We start from the raw sequence: 16,873 nt of genomic DNA on the forward strand, positions 1-16,873 counted from the left end.
TGTTTATATCAGGCATTAATAAAACTTTATGCATTTATACTAGGTATTTATTCTATGGTTGAGTTCTCCACCATTAGCATTCTGGGTGTCAACATTGACCAGAAGCCTAATCCGACCAGACATTTAAATAATTCAGCTGCAAGAGTAGTTCAGAATCTGGGAATACTGCAGCAGCTAACTCAGCTTCTGACTCCTCAGTGTGTGTGTCAGCCACCAAGTCATGAATGTGATGAAATACCCTCTTCCTATCTGAAAGAATGTAGCACTAAGAACACTGAAGAAGCATTACACTATCCAATTCCAAGCAGTCCGTTTGACTGGCACCCAGCCATCACCATAAATATCCTATCTCTCTGAAGGAATTGCTCGGGAAAATGATTTTCTGTTGGGCAATTCCTCTAAGCCTGGAACCCTCTGAAAGTCTCCATTTAAATTTGGAAGGATCTGATGAAATAAAGTAAAAGAGTTATTTTAGCCTAAATCCTAAGTAACTGTAAAATAGATTTCATTGATCTCCTCCCCCCAACCTCCCACCCGCAACAAGACCCCTTTCACTGCCTAGATGCTGGCTTGACCGTACAGACCTGACACAACTCAACATCAACACACCACTTGGAACATAAACAGTCACATCTCTGCTGCTCGACACAATTTTTCTACCTTCCAAATAATTCCAATGAATGTACAGCTGACAGTGACCACAGCAAGGAAGGCTTTGTTTGTTTAGGTCACCACTTTTATCTCTTTCTTCTTAGATATCTGTCAGTAATATAATCTGGAACTTCAATTTTACAAACTTGTCCATTCTGAGTTTGCCATTGTCTCAATTTGGCACAAATTTATGTTTTTGAGTTCAATACTTTTCTATCTATGTGAATAGAAAAGGATTCAGTGCTCACTTTGAAGGACGTTTGCAACGAGCAGCGCAGTTATGTGAATAAACCCTTAATCTCTTATAAGCTGGCACAATACCCTCATTTTAAGGAACTTCCTGTGTCTGATCTTTCTAACCCAGGAAGGAATGTAACTGCATAGCTCCCAAGAGATTAAGGCTCTTGTGTGCACTTTCAGCTGAGCATCACTAGAAACTAGATTCTGGATTAGTGGTGCTGGAAGAGCACAGCAGTTCAGGCAGCATCCGAGGAGCAGTAAAATCAATGTTTCGGGCAAAATCTCTTCATCAGGAATACAGGCAGAGAGCCTGAAGGGTGGAGACATAAGTGAGAGGAGGGTGGGGGTTGGGAGAAAGTAGCATAGAGTACTATGCCTGGGCGGCACGGTGGCACAGTGGTTAGCACTGCTGCCTCACAGCGCCGGAGACCCGGGTTCAATTCCCGCCTCAGGCGACTGACTGTATGGAGTTTGCACGTTCTCCCCGTGTCTGCGTGGGTTTCCTCCGGGTGCTACGGTTTCCTCCCACAGTCCAAAGATGTGCAGGTCAGGTGAATTGGCCATGCTAAATTGCCTGCAGTGTTAGGTAAGGAGTAAATGTAGGGGTATGGGTGGGTTGCGCTTCAGTGGGGCGGTGTGGACTTGTTGGGCCGAAGGGCCTGTTTCCACACTGTAAGTAATCTAATCTAATCTATGTGTAGTACAATAGGTGAGTGGGGGAGGGGATGAAGGTGATAGGTCGGGGGCGGAGGATGGAGTGGATAGGTGGAAAAGAAGATAGGCACGTAGGATAAGTCATGGGGACAGTGCTGAGCTGGAAGTTTGGAACTGGGCTGAGGTGGGGGAAGGCAAAACGAGGAAACTGTTGAAGTCCACATTGATGCCCCGGGGTTGAAGTGTTCTGAGGCGGAAGATGAGGCGTTCTTCCTCCAGGCGTCTGGTGGTGAGGGAGCGGCGGTGAAGGAGGCCCAGGACCTCCATGTCCTCGGCAGAGTGGGAGGGGGAGTTGAAATGTTGGGCCACAGGACGGTGTGGTTGATTGGTGCGGGTGTCCCGGAGATGTTCCCAAAGCGCTCTGCTAGGAGGTGTCCAGTCTCCCTAACGTAGAGGAGACCGCATTGGGAGCAACTGATACAATAAATGATATTGGTGGATGTACAGGTAAAACTTTGATGGATGTGGAAGGCTCCTTTAGGGCCTTGGATAGAGATGAGGGAGGAGGTATGGGCGCAGGTTTTGCAATTCCTGTGGTGGCAGGGGAAGGTGCCAGGATGGGAGGGTGGGTTGTAGGGGGGCGTGGACCTGACGGAGGGTAGTCACGGAGGGAACGGTCTTTGCGGAAGGTGGAAAGGGGTGGGGAGGGAAATATATCACTATAAACTAGGTCCATTTATTGATCAGAGTTATTATTGAGCACATTATTTGTACACGTATCAACAAAAACCTGTATTTAATCATAGCATGTTTGGTTTAAAACAGTCACAAAGTATTTTGTAGAAGTATAGTCAGATAAAGCTTGACACTGAGCCAAAGGTTCTGACAGTAGTAGGGATAGCCAAAAGTTTGGTCAAGGAAATTGAAGAGAATTGGAAATGTTTAGGGAGGACAAGCAAAGTGTCAGAACTTCCTTCAAGGGTTTCAGAGCACTGGACTATTACAGATATGGTGGAGGGTAAATGTCATGAGGGATGTGAACACAAGGAGGATAATTTTAAAATTGAGTAATTGGAGTAGAGCCCAACCAGATCAGCGGATACAGGTAATGGTACTGGAAGAAGTCTTGCCAATTCGAATTCAAATAAACTTGAGATTCAATCAAAATTGTATGGAGAGTGTATGGTGGCAGATGTCTAAGACAGCAGTGAAGTAGTTGAGTCTGGACTTAACAAAAGCAAGTTGAGGATAGTCAGTAGAAGAGTCTTGAGGCTGGAGTGCAGACAGGTGATATTATAAAATTAAAAGTAGTCAATCTTACTAATGGAATGTTTGTGGAAATCTGATGTTATTTTCAGATTAATTTACCATCAGGTAGATTGTGGATGAGAAATAACAGGGGTCCATTGATAGACTATTTTGGACTCCGGAAGTAACTATACAGGCTGGAAGTGAAGCCAACACAGAAACATTCAGATGACCAATTAACTTAGATGTGATCAATAACTAAAATAGTTTTGCTTCAGTGTCAATCAAGTGATTGAATCCTTGGTGGATTTACCGATTCAGACAGGATGCCTGGTGATTGATAGCCTGTTTCACAAAGATCACCAACCGCCTGTAGTAATTGTGAAAGGCAATGAGTTGCCAGCTGCCAAAAAACTGTGATGTCAATCTTAACAACTTCAGTAAAATTATTCTTTCATGGGATGTGGGCAGTGCTGGCTAAGCGAGCATTTGTTGCTGATCCCTCATGTCTGTGAGTTAGTCGTGGTTAACTACTTTCTTGAACTGGTGTAGTCTGCACTATGCTAAAAATCACACTGACAACATATTTTAAATTGCCATTTGGGCTTATAATGTGGTCCACTTCTGCTTGCTAAGAGCTAAATATATTCATAATCAGGGACATGTCCACTGCAGGCACACTTAAAATAACTAAGTTAAAAAATCACACAACACCAGGTTATAATCCAACAGGTTTAATTGGAAGCACACTAGCTTTCGGAGCGACGCTTAGACAATCACCTGATGAAGGAGCATCGCTCCGAAAGCTAGTGTGCTTCCAATTAAACCTGTTGGACTATAACCTGGTGTTGTGTAATTTTTAACTTTGTACACCCCAGTCCAACACCGGCATCTCCAAATCATGTTTAAAATAACTAGGCATGTCTAAATAAAAGCATAGGGTAGCAATAGTTTCCTGGTGCATTCTGGACCAGGAAACACCTGGACCAATTACAGTCAATTTGCCAACCAATCAGTAACCTCTTTCTCATGCAATTTGGTGTTTTTGTATCTGATAAGTGCAAGATGAAAAGCTTCTGCAGCATGCCTCTTTCACCAACACTCAAGTTCTGTATGCTGACATGGCTTGCTTCTTCCATGACCGTGGTTTCCCATCCATGACTATGGTTGACAGAGCCCTCAACTGCATCCAATCTATCACCTGTGCTTTCGGCCTTGCCCCTTCCCATCACTCACAACAGCCTGATCAGGTTCCCCTTGTCCTCACTTTTCATCCCATCAGCCTCCGCATTGAAAAGATTATTCTCCACCATTTCAGACAACTCCAGCAGAAGGCCACCACTAAACAAATTTTCCCCTCACTCTCTCATCTCATTTCGAGGAATCGTTGCCTCAGGGATACCCTCGTTCATTCCACAACCACCAACGCCACTCCCCCTCTCCACGGCACCTTTCCATGTAACTGCAGAAGGTGCAACACCTTCCCTTCACCTCCTCCCTGCTCACCATCCACAGGTCTAAGAAGTCTTTCCAGGTGAATCAGCATTTCACCTGTACCTCCTCCCATTTTGTGTATTGTATTCGCTGCACCCAATGTGACCTACTCCTCATTGGAGAAACCAAATACAGACTGGGTGACTGTTTAGCAGAACACCCTTGGTCTATGCGCAAGCAGGACCCTGACCTTCCTTTAGTCGGTCATTTTAACAAAGCGTCTTGCTCGCATGCTCACATGTCTGTTCTTGGCATGCTGCAGTGTTCAAGTGAAGCATAGCGCAAACTGGAGGAACAACATCTCATCTTCAGACTAAGTTAAAACTCACGGGTTATAGTCCAACAGGTTTATTTGAAAGTACAAGCTTTCAAAGTGCTGTACCTTTGTCAGGTAGCTGATGAAGGAGCAGTGCTCTGAAAGCTTGTAATTTCAAATAAACTTGTTGGAATATAACCTGGTGTTGTGTGACTTTTAACTTTGTCCAACTCAGTCCAACATCAGCACCTTCACATCATCATCTACTGCCTTCCAGACTTAATGCTGAGTTCAGCACCTTTAAATTGTGAACATTTCTTTCTTTTTTAGTTTGTTATCATGTTCCCTCCCATCCCACTTCCTGCCCTGTCAAGTCTGGCAGGAGACACACCATTGTTCTGCCATTGTCACATTCTGATCACTTAATCTGATCTATCAAAATCATTTCTGCATTGGCACCCTACACACATTACCCCCAGTACCCCCATCCCCACCCCCAAACTATAGCATTAATGCTGACTTCTCCTCTTCATCTAGACTCGAAATGCTAGCTAGCTTTCGCTCCATGGATGCTGTCTGATCTGCTGTGGTCTCCAGCGTTTGTTATTTTCTGCCCCAATGATATGTTGAGTCTGGCACATGTCTGACGCCAACCTCAATGGAAAGGGGGTGTAGGTGGTCTCTCCCATGGAGTGTGCCCTTAGGTGTTAGGGACAGCTATCCAGATTGAAAGGCTGAGAAGCAAGTGGCAACTAGTGCAGCCAGACATCAGCGCTGACTTTTATTTGAGGAATTGTTGCCTGTTGGTTTCTTTTTGCCATATGGGAGTATTCAAAACTACATATAAATGAGGCGAGAATAGGTAATAATAAGATGTTGGTGCATGCAAATGGACCTCTGCTGCTCACTAACAAAATTTTCATCTCACCATTAAAGTCTTGTGGGCAAAATCTTATTTTTTGCCATGTTTTAGCAATCAAGCCACTGTTGTGCATGTCATTCAGCAGCTGGGAAAACTCGACCCAAAATGTCCAGTTTCATTAATTTGGGTAAAGGTCTTGCTTTAGAAATGTCTTCACTTCTGCCGTCTGTTTGTGATTAACAACCTATAAGACTCCTGAAGCATTTATGATAGCCATGCAATACAGAATGATAACAACTCTCATTCTCACAGAGTAACATGATGCGTCTTCTAGTCATTATGCAGTAAACTAAATTGAAGAAAAAGAAGAAAGAGTGGCAAGAATTACTTTTAAATTAAACTTTGTCCTGGTGCTGATGAAGTCTTCTGAAAAAGTACACTAGTTAAAGTTTGCATTTGCTAGTTATCTACTGGTTCACTCAAGAATATTCTTTGTATTATTATATCCAGACATCTGAAGGAATTATTTTACATTTGTTTTAAGTAAGTCTTGCCCAAGTATACTTCAAATGTAAAGAGATTATATTGTCTCTATTTTTAATATTTTTTGTGACTTCCATTACCAGAAGCCTTTAAATTGATATCGTGAGTTTTTTATTAGTGCAGCTGATTTTCCTTTTGTTAACATCTTAAGAAGATAAAATACAATTGCGGAATAGCATTGTAAATTGAATGAGATATGGTGGTGTAAATCCTTCAAATCTGTATTACCAGGCATGCTGGAATGTTGTGTTTCTCTCTATGTTCTACCTGATCAATTTTAAATAAAGAAACATGAGAAGTCAAATCCTTTCCAAAACAAACTTGCATTGACTATTTACTTCATACCAACTCCTGCTGCCGCATGCAGAATCATTTTGTATGATCTTCATACTAACTAAAGATGGAATACTCACCTCCATGTAGGTTGAATGAAATAAAAATGCAGCATTTATTTTATTAACCTCAATCCGGTACAGTGCGACTTACTTGTTGCTCCTGAGTGCCGGTGAGGAGCAGACTGGAGACTTGTGCCTGGTGCTGGAGATCAGACCATGTACTGAACTACTGCTATTTGAAATTCTTTACCGTACTGTATTGTAACACTGCTATAACTATCTTATTTCTAACTTATCTTTTAGACACTGTAAGTAATGCTACTACTTTTCCTTTAAATCCTCTTTTGTATCCAAGATTTGTACCTCAGATGGCGCCATTAAAGGGACCCATTGTAAAACTTTTTCATGTGTACTCCTGTACTGTTATACTGGAGTACACATGACACTAAAGGATATTCTTCTGGCCTTTTTTAATACACTTAAAACAATATAATTGTAATGTCACGTAGAACAGCACTAGCCATTTGTGTAAATTCACATTTATAAGAGCAGTAATTACTTGATATTCATGATCAGGAGAATAATTTTAATGTGTTTGAGTTGATTAATTTTTGACATAGTGGGATAGTGAGAAAGCAACAATTGGAATTGTAGAAGTAAGGAAGCAAAAATAGAGCAGTGCAGTTCTGTGGATTTACAGCCTGAAGAGTGAAAACTACTGTAAATATGGCCCACAAAAAAAATGGTGTGGCACTGGTCCAGTTAGTTCACTTCTTGCCAGATTGATGAGCATAAGTCAAATTCTGGAAATTTTGTTTGTCTCCAGAAAATAAAATAGTTTAGTCAGTTAGCAAAAATGATTTCTCTGAGTATTATCTTTCAAAAACTTTAATAGGAGTAAATTACAATGCAATTAAATTTGCCACTTCTGTTTGCTTTATTCCATATGTATAACATGTTGTATTGAAGATTCAGAGAGGTCATAATTTAAACAGCTGAGGTCTGTTTGTCTTTTTTCTAACAGCATAACAAACCATTTCAACCCAATCTGCTTAAAACATGCCACATGTAAATGGGACCTATCCTTTGACCTGTGTCCTTTTAGCTATGGATCAATTCACATGCTCTATAAGCTCGGCAGACTGATTTGAAATGCAGATGCAGTAGAGGTGGGGATGTGTCCCTTTTTATTCTTGCTGTATCTGTCAGGGTGAAAAATGGCTAGCTCAAGGGTCATCTATCCAAACTCACTTAATTATTTTTCTTGGACCCACAGAATTGTCGCAAGCAGTGGTGGATGCAGGAGCTGTTCCTCTTCTGGTTCTTTGTATCCAGGAACCAGAGGTACCACTGAAAAGAATTGCAGCATCTGCACTAAGTGATATTGCTAAACAATCCCCAGAGCTAGCTCAAACTGTAGTGGATGCAGGGTCCATTGCTCACCTAGCTCAGATGATCCTAAACCCTGATGCTAAACTAAAGGTGAGCATATATACTGCATATATTGTTCTCATTGTGCTAATAAATACATTAACCCAATGTTAGATGCATCACAGGTTGAAGAAAAATAAGTTAATTGTTAAAGTAATGTACTTTTTGAAGCGAATAAGTGAATCTTCACCGAGATCTTTATATCCTCTTTTGCCAGAAGCGAGGTCCTAGAGGATTGGAGGCTAGTTAATGTTGTTCCTTTGTTTAAGAAGGACAAAGGGGATAATCCAGGAAATTTTAGGCTGGTGAGTTTAGCATCAATGGAAGGGAAATTATTAGAGAAGATTCTTAGGGATAGGATTTTCTTGCATTTGGACAACAAAATTGACTTATTCGGGATAGTCATTATGGCTTTGTGCAGCTTCGCCTCTCAGATTTGATTGCTTTTTTGAGCAAGTGACAAAGATAATTGATGAGGGTAGGGCAGTGGATGTAGCCTACATAGACTTTACCAAAGCATTTAACAAAGTCTGTCATGGTATGCTGATCTAGAAGATTAAATCACATTGGACCTACAAAATTGGCTTGGTCATAACTGACAGAGAGTAGTTGTGGAAGGGTGTTTTTCTGACTGGAGGTCTGTGACCAGTGGTGTTCTGCAAAGGCATCGATGAAGTTGTGGATAGTGAGGAAGGTTGTAAAAGGATATTGCAGGATATAGATCAGTTAGAAAGTTGGAAGGAGAACTGGCAAATGGAGTTTAATGTGGACAAGAGTGAGGTAATGCATTTTGGGATGTCAAATGCAAGAGGAAAGTATACAATAAATGGCAGGATCCTTAAGAACATGGATATACAGTTGGTCTTGGGGTGCAAGTCCATAGCTTCTTGAAAGTGGCAACACAAGCAGATAAGGTGCTAAAGAAGGTGTACAACTGCTTGTCTTCATTGATAACTGAGTATAAAAGTTGGCATGTCATATTGCAGCTGTATTTAGGTCACGTTTGGAATACGGTATGCAGTTCTAGTCATCACACTGTAGGAAGCATGTGGAGATTTTGGAGAGGGTGCAAAAGATGTTTACCAGGATGTTACCTGTATTGAATGTATTAGCTATAAGGAGGGGCTGGACAATCTTGGATTGTTTTTGCTAGGACACTGGAGGCTCAGGGATGACCTGACAGAAGCATATAAAATTACAGGGGTCATGGACAGCGTGGCTAGTCAGAGTCTTTTTCCCCAGTGTGGAAACATAAATTACTATAGGGCATAGATAGAAGTTGAGAAGAATAAAGCTTAAAGGAGATGTGCGAGCCAAGATATTTTACACAGAGAGTGGTATGTGCCTGGAACAAGCTGCTGGTGAGGTGGTAGAAGCACATACAGTAGCAACATTTAAGAGACATTTAGACAGGCAAATGAACAGGCAGGGAATAAGAGGGATACCAGCCATGTGCAGGCAGATGAGATGAGTTTGCAGTGGCATCATGGTCAATGCAGAGATGGTGGGCTCAAGGGCCTATTTCTGTGCTGTACTGTTATATGTTCTGTGTTCTATGCTCTAGTGATATAGTCATAAATCTGTATTGGGGTTCTATTATGATTAATCAGATAGGAATAATGATTTATTCAAATAAAATACAGTGAGTGCTGAAATTTTTAAACAGGTTATTTTAAATTGTCATATGATTAATCAGTTTTTGCATATTTAAATGTTTTAGCTATTTGAACTCTTGTGCTACTTATTTATCTTCTATAGCGTCAAGTGTTTTCAGCTCTTGGTCAGATTGCAAAACATTCGGTGGATCTGGCAGAAATGGTCGTAGAAGCAGAAATTTTTCCTGCTGTTCTAACATGCTTGAAGGACTCAGATGAATTTGTGAAAAAAAATGTTGCAACACTAATTCGGGAAATTGCCAAGCACACTCCTGAGGTAAATCCATTTGATTTTAGAAGTGCAGCAAAATAACTGAAAGGTTGTCACAGAGGATGTTGTAGATAGGGCATAGTGACAGTTCACATTATTTTGCACTTAAAAATTTATGTATTTTAAAGCAGTCGATAATGGCTTCATTTATTCGTTTCTAAGGCACACAATATGAAAATATATTTTTAGAGTACAGACTAATTATGGTAAAACAGATTTTTATCATGTTTGCCCCAGCTTATCTATATTTATAAAGTACTGCTTCAGCTTCTGTGATGCTGCCTGAGGGGAGTAGGGAGCTTGTTCGGGAATCAGAAAGCAGATTGTCCCATTTTGAAAACTGCATCTGGGAGGCTAGGGAAACTCGGCACAAAGTCCAGGAAATAAGAGGAGGTGGGCGCTGAAAGTAAGGAAACCACAAGCATGTAATGAGTAGCAAGAAGTTAGTAACAAAGAATCTTATAGGTCATGAGCAGAAACTACACTTTGGTTGACAGGAGAGTAGAAGTGTCTGGTATAAACCTGACTGGGAACAGAAATGGTGACTGCAGAGCCCCTGAGGAGGCACAAACATTTGTTATAGTTCTCCCATCTTTGCGTTTTCCAATGGCCAATAATACTAGTTGTTCCTATGGATCAATCAGTGTATTTAAAAACAGCACTCCAGATGTCTTAAATATTATAACTACGTCAAAGGAAAGGGAATGCAGTATTTATATGATATGAGAGGAGAGTGATAAATGGTTGGTAAATGGACTATGCTTGGTAGAGGCATTGCCATGGAGAATGCACCAGTTAATGATGACTGATTGTTAACAGCCATACTTTATTTAAATTTTAACCCAGGCAGGTTGACTCTGTCACAGCATTGACCTGAACAGTGAACCAGAAAATAGCTGTCACCTATTTTGTTAAGTTTAAACATACATACTGTGTCTACATATACTTTCAGTCTATAAAGAATTGGACCACATGTATTAACACATGTGGCTTCAAGTACAAGCAATTGCAGCACACTATAAACCCAATTAACAATCCTAATTTGGTTGTCAGTTTAATTCTTCACACATTTGGGATTATTTATCAAATGTCCATTGCATAATTGCATCTAATAGAGTCATACAGCCTGGAAACAGACCCTTCTAGCTAACTTGTCCATTTCAACCAGATATCCTAAACCAATCCAGTCCCATTTGCCAGAATTTGGCACATATCTCTTTAAACCCTTCCTATTCATGTACCCATCCAGATGCCTTTTGAATACTGTAATTATACTAGCTTCCACCACTTCCTCTGGCAGATCATTCCATATGCACATCACCCTCTGCATGAAAAAGTTGCCTCTTTGCCCTGGGAAAAAGACCTTGGCTATTCACTCTATCCATGCCCCTCATGATTTTGTAAACCTCTATAAAATCACTCCTCAGTCTCCAATACTCCAGGGAAAATAGCCACAGCCAATTCTGCCCCTCCCTGTTGCTTAAACACAGAGAAAATGAGGACTGCAGATGTTAGAGATCAGAATCAAAAAGTGTGGTGCTGGAAAAGTACAGCTGGTCAGGCAGCATCTGAGGAGAAGGAGAGTCGATGTTTTGAGCATAAGCCCTTCATCAGGAATGGTGGTGGTGGTGGTGGTGGTGGTGGGGGGTGGTGGTGGGGGGTTTGTAAATGCCAAGTGAGCTGAGAAATAAATGGGAGGGGGGTGCGGCTAGGAGAAAGGTATCTAGGAAGGCAATAGGTCGATGAAGGTGAGGGCGTGATGGTGATAGGTCAGAATGGAGTGTTGAGTGGATAGGTGGAAAGGAAGATGGACAGGTATGGCAGTGCTGAGTTGGAGGGTTGGATCTGGGATAAGGTGGGGGAGGGGAGATGAGGAAACTGGTGCTATCAACATTGAATCTGTATGGTTGGAGGGTCCAAAGGTGCAAGATCAGGTGTTCTTCCTCCAGTCATTGGGTGGCTAGGATTTGGTAGTGGAGGAGGCCCAGGACTTGCAAGGCTGGGGGTGGGGGTGGAGGGTGGGGGGCGGGGGGGAGTTGAAGTGGTCGGCTGCACTAAACAACCACCACCATCACTTTCTGACTCCTACCTTAAAGCCAATTTTGTATCCAGCTGGCTACTCCCCCCGATTCCACGTGATCTAACCTTGAAAGCCTTGCTGAAGTTCATATAGACAACTCCACTGCTCTGCCTTTATCAATCCTCTTTGTCACCTTTTGAAAAACTTAATCAAATTAGTGAGACACGATTTCCCATGAACAAAGCCATGCTGACTATCCTTAATCAGTCCTTGCCTTTCCAAATAGATGTAAATCCTGTCCCTCAGAATCCCTTCCAACAACTTAGCTATCACTGACATCAGACTCACTGGTCTGTAGTTCCCTGGCTTTTCCTTACCAGCTTTCTTAAATGTCAGAAACTGCTGCAAGTTTTTAAGTATAGGTTGGTTTTCCTTTTACTTTGGTATATCCTGTGAATGAATATTTCTTGCAAGTTGTCTTGATGAGTGCAAAACGAAAAGCTTCAGCAAAATATATCTTTTTTTTCTGAAATACTCAAGTTTTATTTTACCAAAAGACTTTTAATATGTAATGTCCAATTTAGATGGGATAGACTCTGTCCATGATAAATCTGAATATAAACTCAATAAGAACGGTAGCACAACTGGAAATTGAAGGCAGAAAGTGAGTAAGCTACAATGGATTGTTGAAGAAACTAAGGCTAGAAAACAGAAAAAAAAGATGTTCAGGATTAGTGATATATACTTCAACGCAAGGAGCCCAGTGAAGAAGGCAAATGAACTGAAGATGTCGAGAAGAATAATATCATAGCTATTGCAGAAACATTTGGTTAGGGAGTGCAGGAATAACACCTGAAAATTCCTGGCTAGAGAGCTTTCAAATGGGATAGAGAAAGGGATTAAAAGGGAAGGGTGATTGCAATATTAGTTAAAGAAGCTGCCCCAGAAATAGGAGGGATCATAGAATCATCCTGTACAGAAGAGGCCATTTGGTCCATTAAATTTGTATCACCAAAATACACTTCTACCTACACTGAATCAACTTTCCCACATTAGCCCCATAACCTTGAATGTTATGAGACTTCACATGTTCATCCAAATACTTTTTTTTAAGGTTGTGAGGTTACCTGCCTCAACTACTGTCTTAGGCACTATGTTCCAGACTTCCTCCACCATTTAGGTGAAAATACTTTTCCTCAAATACCCTCTAAACCTTCTGCCTTTCACTTTAAATGTGTGCTCCCTTGATTTTGACCCTTCAACTGAGGGTAACAGCTGTTTTCTATCCAAGCTGTCTGTGCCCCTCATAATGTTATAGACGTTTATCAGGGCTCCCCCCCTCAAACCTTCCCTGCTCCAAAGAAAACAACCTGAGCTTACCCAGCTTTTCTTCATAGCTGAAGTGCTCCAGTCTAGGAAACATTCTGGTGAATCTCATCTGCACAACCCTTCCAATGCAATCACATCCTTAATATAGTGTGGTGTCCAGAATTGTACCCAGTATTCCAGCTGTGGCCCAACCAAAGTCCTGTACATAGAATATAGAATATAAAATTAATTCAGCAGGGGGATGAGAACCTAAATTGCAGTTCGAGTATACAGGAGGTTGAGAGTAGTGAGGTCAGGGTCACAAGAAGGCACCAGCAAGCAAGACGTTGATTTGACGTGTGTCTACTTCAACACCAGGAGCATCTGGAATAAGGTGGGTGAACTTGCAGCATGGGTTGGTACCTGGGACTTCGATGTTGTGGCCATTTCAGAGACGTGGGTAGAGCAGGGATAGGAATGGTTATTTCAGATTCCGGTATTTAGATATTTTAGTAAGAACAGAGAAAATGGTATAAGAGGAGGGGGCGTGTGGCATATTTAGTCAAAGACAGTACTACGGTTGCAGAAAAGACGTTTGAGGACTCGTCTATTGAGGTAGTATGGGCTGAAGTTAGAAACAGGAAAGAAGAGGTCACCTTAGTGGGAGTTTCCTATAGGCCTCCGAATAGTTCCAGGAATGTAGAGGATAGAATAGCAAAGATGATCCTTGATAGAAGCAAGAGTGACAGGGTAGTTGTCATGGGGGACTTTAACTTTCCAATATTGACTGGAAATACTATAGTTCAAGTACTTTAGACGGATCAGTTTTTGTCCAATGTGTGCAGGACGGGTTCCTGACACAGTATGTAGACGGGCCAACAAGGAGCAAGGTCACATTAGATTTGGTACTGATTAATGAACCCTGCCAGGTATAGGACTTGGAGGTAGGTGAGCACTTTGATGATAGTGACCACAATTCGGTTATGTTTACTTTAGTGATGGAAAGGGATAGGTATATACCACAGGGCAAGAGTTATAGCTGGGGAAAGGCAATTGCGACGTGATTAGGCAGGATTTAGGATGCATAGGATGGGGAAGGAAACTACTGGGGATGGGCACAATTGCAATGTGGAGCTTATTCAAGGAACAGCTACTGCAGATCCTTGATAATTAATTACCTGTCAGGCAGGGAGGAAGTTGTCGAGCATGGGAGCCATGGTTTACTAAGGAAGTTGAATCTCTTGTCAAGAGGAAGAAAAAGGCTTATGTTAGGATGAAATGTGATGGCTCAGTTAGGGCGCTTGAGAATTACAAGTTGGCCAGGAAAGACCTAACGAGAGAGAGCTAAGAAGAGCCAGGAGGAGATTTGGGAAGTTGTTGGCAGATAGGATCAAGGAAAGCCCTAATACTTTCTATAGATATATCAGGAATAAAATAGATATAGAATCCCTACAGTGTGGAAACAGGCCCTTCGGCCCAACAAGCCCACACCGACCATCCGAAGAGTATCCCATTCCCCTACCCTGTTACTCTTATCCCAGAGTAATGTACCTAACCTACACATCCCTGAACACAGTGGACGATTTAGCATGGCCAATTTAGCTAACCTGCACATCTTTGGATTGTGGGAGGAAACAATGCAAACGTGCAAACTCCACACAGGCAGTCACATGAGGCTGGAATTGAACCACGATCTCTGGTGCTGTGAGGCAGCAGTGCTAACCACTGAGCCACCGTGCAGCCCTGGAAAATGACTAGAGTAAGATGAGGGCCAGTCAAGGATAGGAATGGGAAGTTGTGCGTGGAGTCAGAGGAGATGGGGTATTGCTAAATGAATACTTTTCGTCAGTATTCACACGAGAAAAAGACAGTGTTGTCAAGGGGAATACTGAGATACAGGCTATTAGACTAGATGGGATTGAGGTTCATAAGAAGGAGATGCTAGCAATTCTGGAAAGTGTAAAAATAAGTAAGTCCTCTGGGCTGGATTAAATTTATCCTAGGATTCTTTGGGAAGCCAGGGAGGAGATTTCCGAGCCTTTAGCTTTGATCTTTATGTTGTCTTTGTCTACAGGAAGAGTGCCAGAAGACGGGAGGATAGCAATGTTGTTCCCTTGTTCAAGAAGGGGAGTATAGACAACCCTGGTAATTGTAGACCAGTGAGCCTTTCTTGAGTTGTGGGTAAAGTGTTGGAAAGTGCTATAAGAGATCAGATTTATAATCATCTAGAAAGGAATAAGTTGATTAGGGATAGTCAATACGGTTTTGCGAAGGGTAGGTCGTGCCTCACAAGCATTATTGAGTTCTTTGAGAAGGTGGCCAAAGGTGAGAAGGTGGATGAGGGTAAAGCTGATGATGTGGTATACATGGATTTCAGTAAGGCGTTTGATAAAGTTCTCACGGTAGGCTATTGCACAAAATATGGAGGCATGGGATTGAGGGTGATTTAGCGGTTTGGATCAGAAATTGGCGAGCTGAAAGAAGACAGAGGGTCATGGTAGATTGGAAATATTCATCCTGGAGTTCACTTACTATTGGTGTACCCCAAGGATTTGTTTTGGGTCCACTGCCATTTGTCATTTTTATGAATGACCCGAATGAGGGCATAGAAGAATGGGTTTATAAATTTGCAGATGACACTAAGGTCGGTGGAGTTGTGGGTAGTGGCGAAGGATTTGGAAGGTTACAGAGGGACATAGACAAGCTGCAGTGCTGTGCTGAGCAGTAGCAAATGGAGTTTAATATGGATAAGTGTGAGGGGATTCACTTTGGAAGGAGTAACGGGAATGCAGAGTACTGGGCTAATGGTAAGATAGATGAGCAGAGGAATCTCAGTGTCCAGGTTAGATCCTTGAAAGTTGCCACGCAGGTTGATAGGGTTGTTAAGGCGGCATACAGTGTGTTAGCTTTTATTGGTAGAGGGATTGAGTTTCAGAGCCATGAGGTCATGCTGCAGCTGTACAAACCTCTGGTGCGACCGCACTTGGAGTGTTGCATACAGTTCTGGTCACTGCATTATAAGAAGGACGTTGAAGCTTTGGAAAGGGTTCAGGGGAGATTTACTAGGATTTTGCCTGGTATGGAGGAAAGGCTGAGGGACTTGAGGCTATTTTTGTTAGAGAGAAAAAGGTTGAGAGATGACTTAATTGAGACAAATAAGATAATCAGAGGGATAGATAGGGTGGACAGGGAGAGCCTTTTTTCGCAAATGGCAATGGCTAACATGAGGGGACATAGCTTTAGATTGAGGGGTGATAGGTATAGGAGAGAGTAGTAGGAGAGTGGAACGCACTGCCTACAACAGTAGTAGACTTGCCAACTTTAAGGGCATTTAAATGGTCACTGGATAGACATATGGACGAGAATGGAATAGTGTAGGTTAGATGGGCTTCAGATTGATTCCCCAGGTCGGTGCAACATCGAGGCCAGAAGGGCCTGTACTGTGCTGTAATGTTCTATGTTCTAAGTCTAATAACAGCGGGGAAAAAAGCTGTTCTTAAATGTGTTGATACATGTTTAAGCTTTTGTTTCTTCTGCCCTACAGGAGAGTTTGGAAGAGATTTGGGGTGGGTGGGGTCTTTGATTATGTTGGCTGCCTTCCTGAGGTAACTAGAAGTGTAGATGGAGCAAGTGATAAACTGAGCTCACTAGGTACTTGCACTGACTTTCAAGTTGCAAATCCTTAACATCTGTTTCCTCATGGCAGGTAGTAGGATAGGACGCTGCACATTAATTTAAGTGATATTTGCAGTTAATGAGGCTGTTAACAAGCGATAAGGACAAGTAGCCTCATAAAGTCATAGAGTCCCACAGCACGGAGGCAGGCCCATTGGCCCAAACTGGTCCATGACAATCAATATATCCATCCACACAAGACCCTATTTCCCTGCACTTGGCTTATATCC

The 16,873-nt window shown here is 42.0% G+C and overlaps 1 protein-coding gene across 5 annotated transcripts in view; it reads left to right on the forward strand.

Annotated features, from left to right (window-relative positions):
* Nucleotides 1-16,873, forward strand: part of spag6 (sperm associated antigen 6) — a 208,789-nt gene that overhangs the window by 123,570 nt on the left and 68,346 nt on the right. For all 5 annotated transcript variants that reach the window (XM_043690439.2, XM_043690438.2, XM_087987398.1 and 2 more), the window contains 2 exons: nt 7,560-7,765; nt 9,473-9,646. In XM_043690439.2, coding sequence (XP_043546374.1) covers nt 7,560-7,765; nt 9,473-9,646 — 380 coding nt within the window. The remainder of the gene's footprint in view (nt 1-7,559; nt 7,766-9,472; nt 9,647-16,873) is intronic.

Source organism: Chiloscyllium plagiosum, unplaced genomic scaffold, assembly GCF_037043375.1.
Source record: "Chiloscyllium plagiosum isolate Xiang-an unplaced genomic scaffold, Cpla_swu_hap1 HiC_scaffold_5, whole genome shotgun sequence".
Classification (NCBI taxonomy): domain Eukaryota; kingdom Metazoa; phylum Chordata; class Chondrichthyes; order Orectolobiformes; family Hemiscylliidae; genus Chiloscyllium; species Chiloscyllium plagiosum.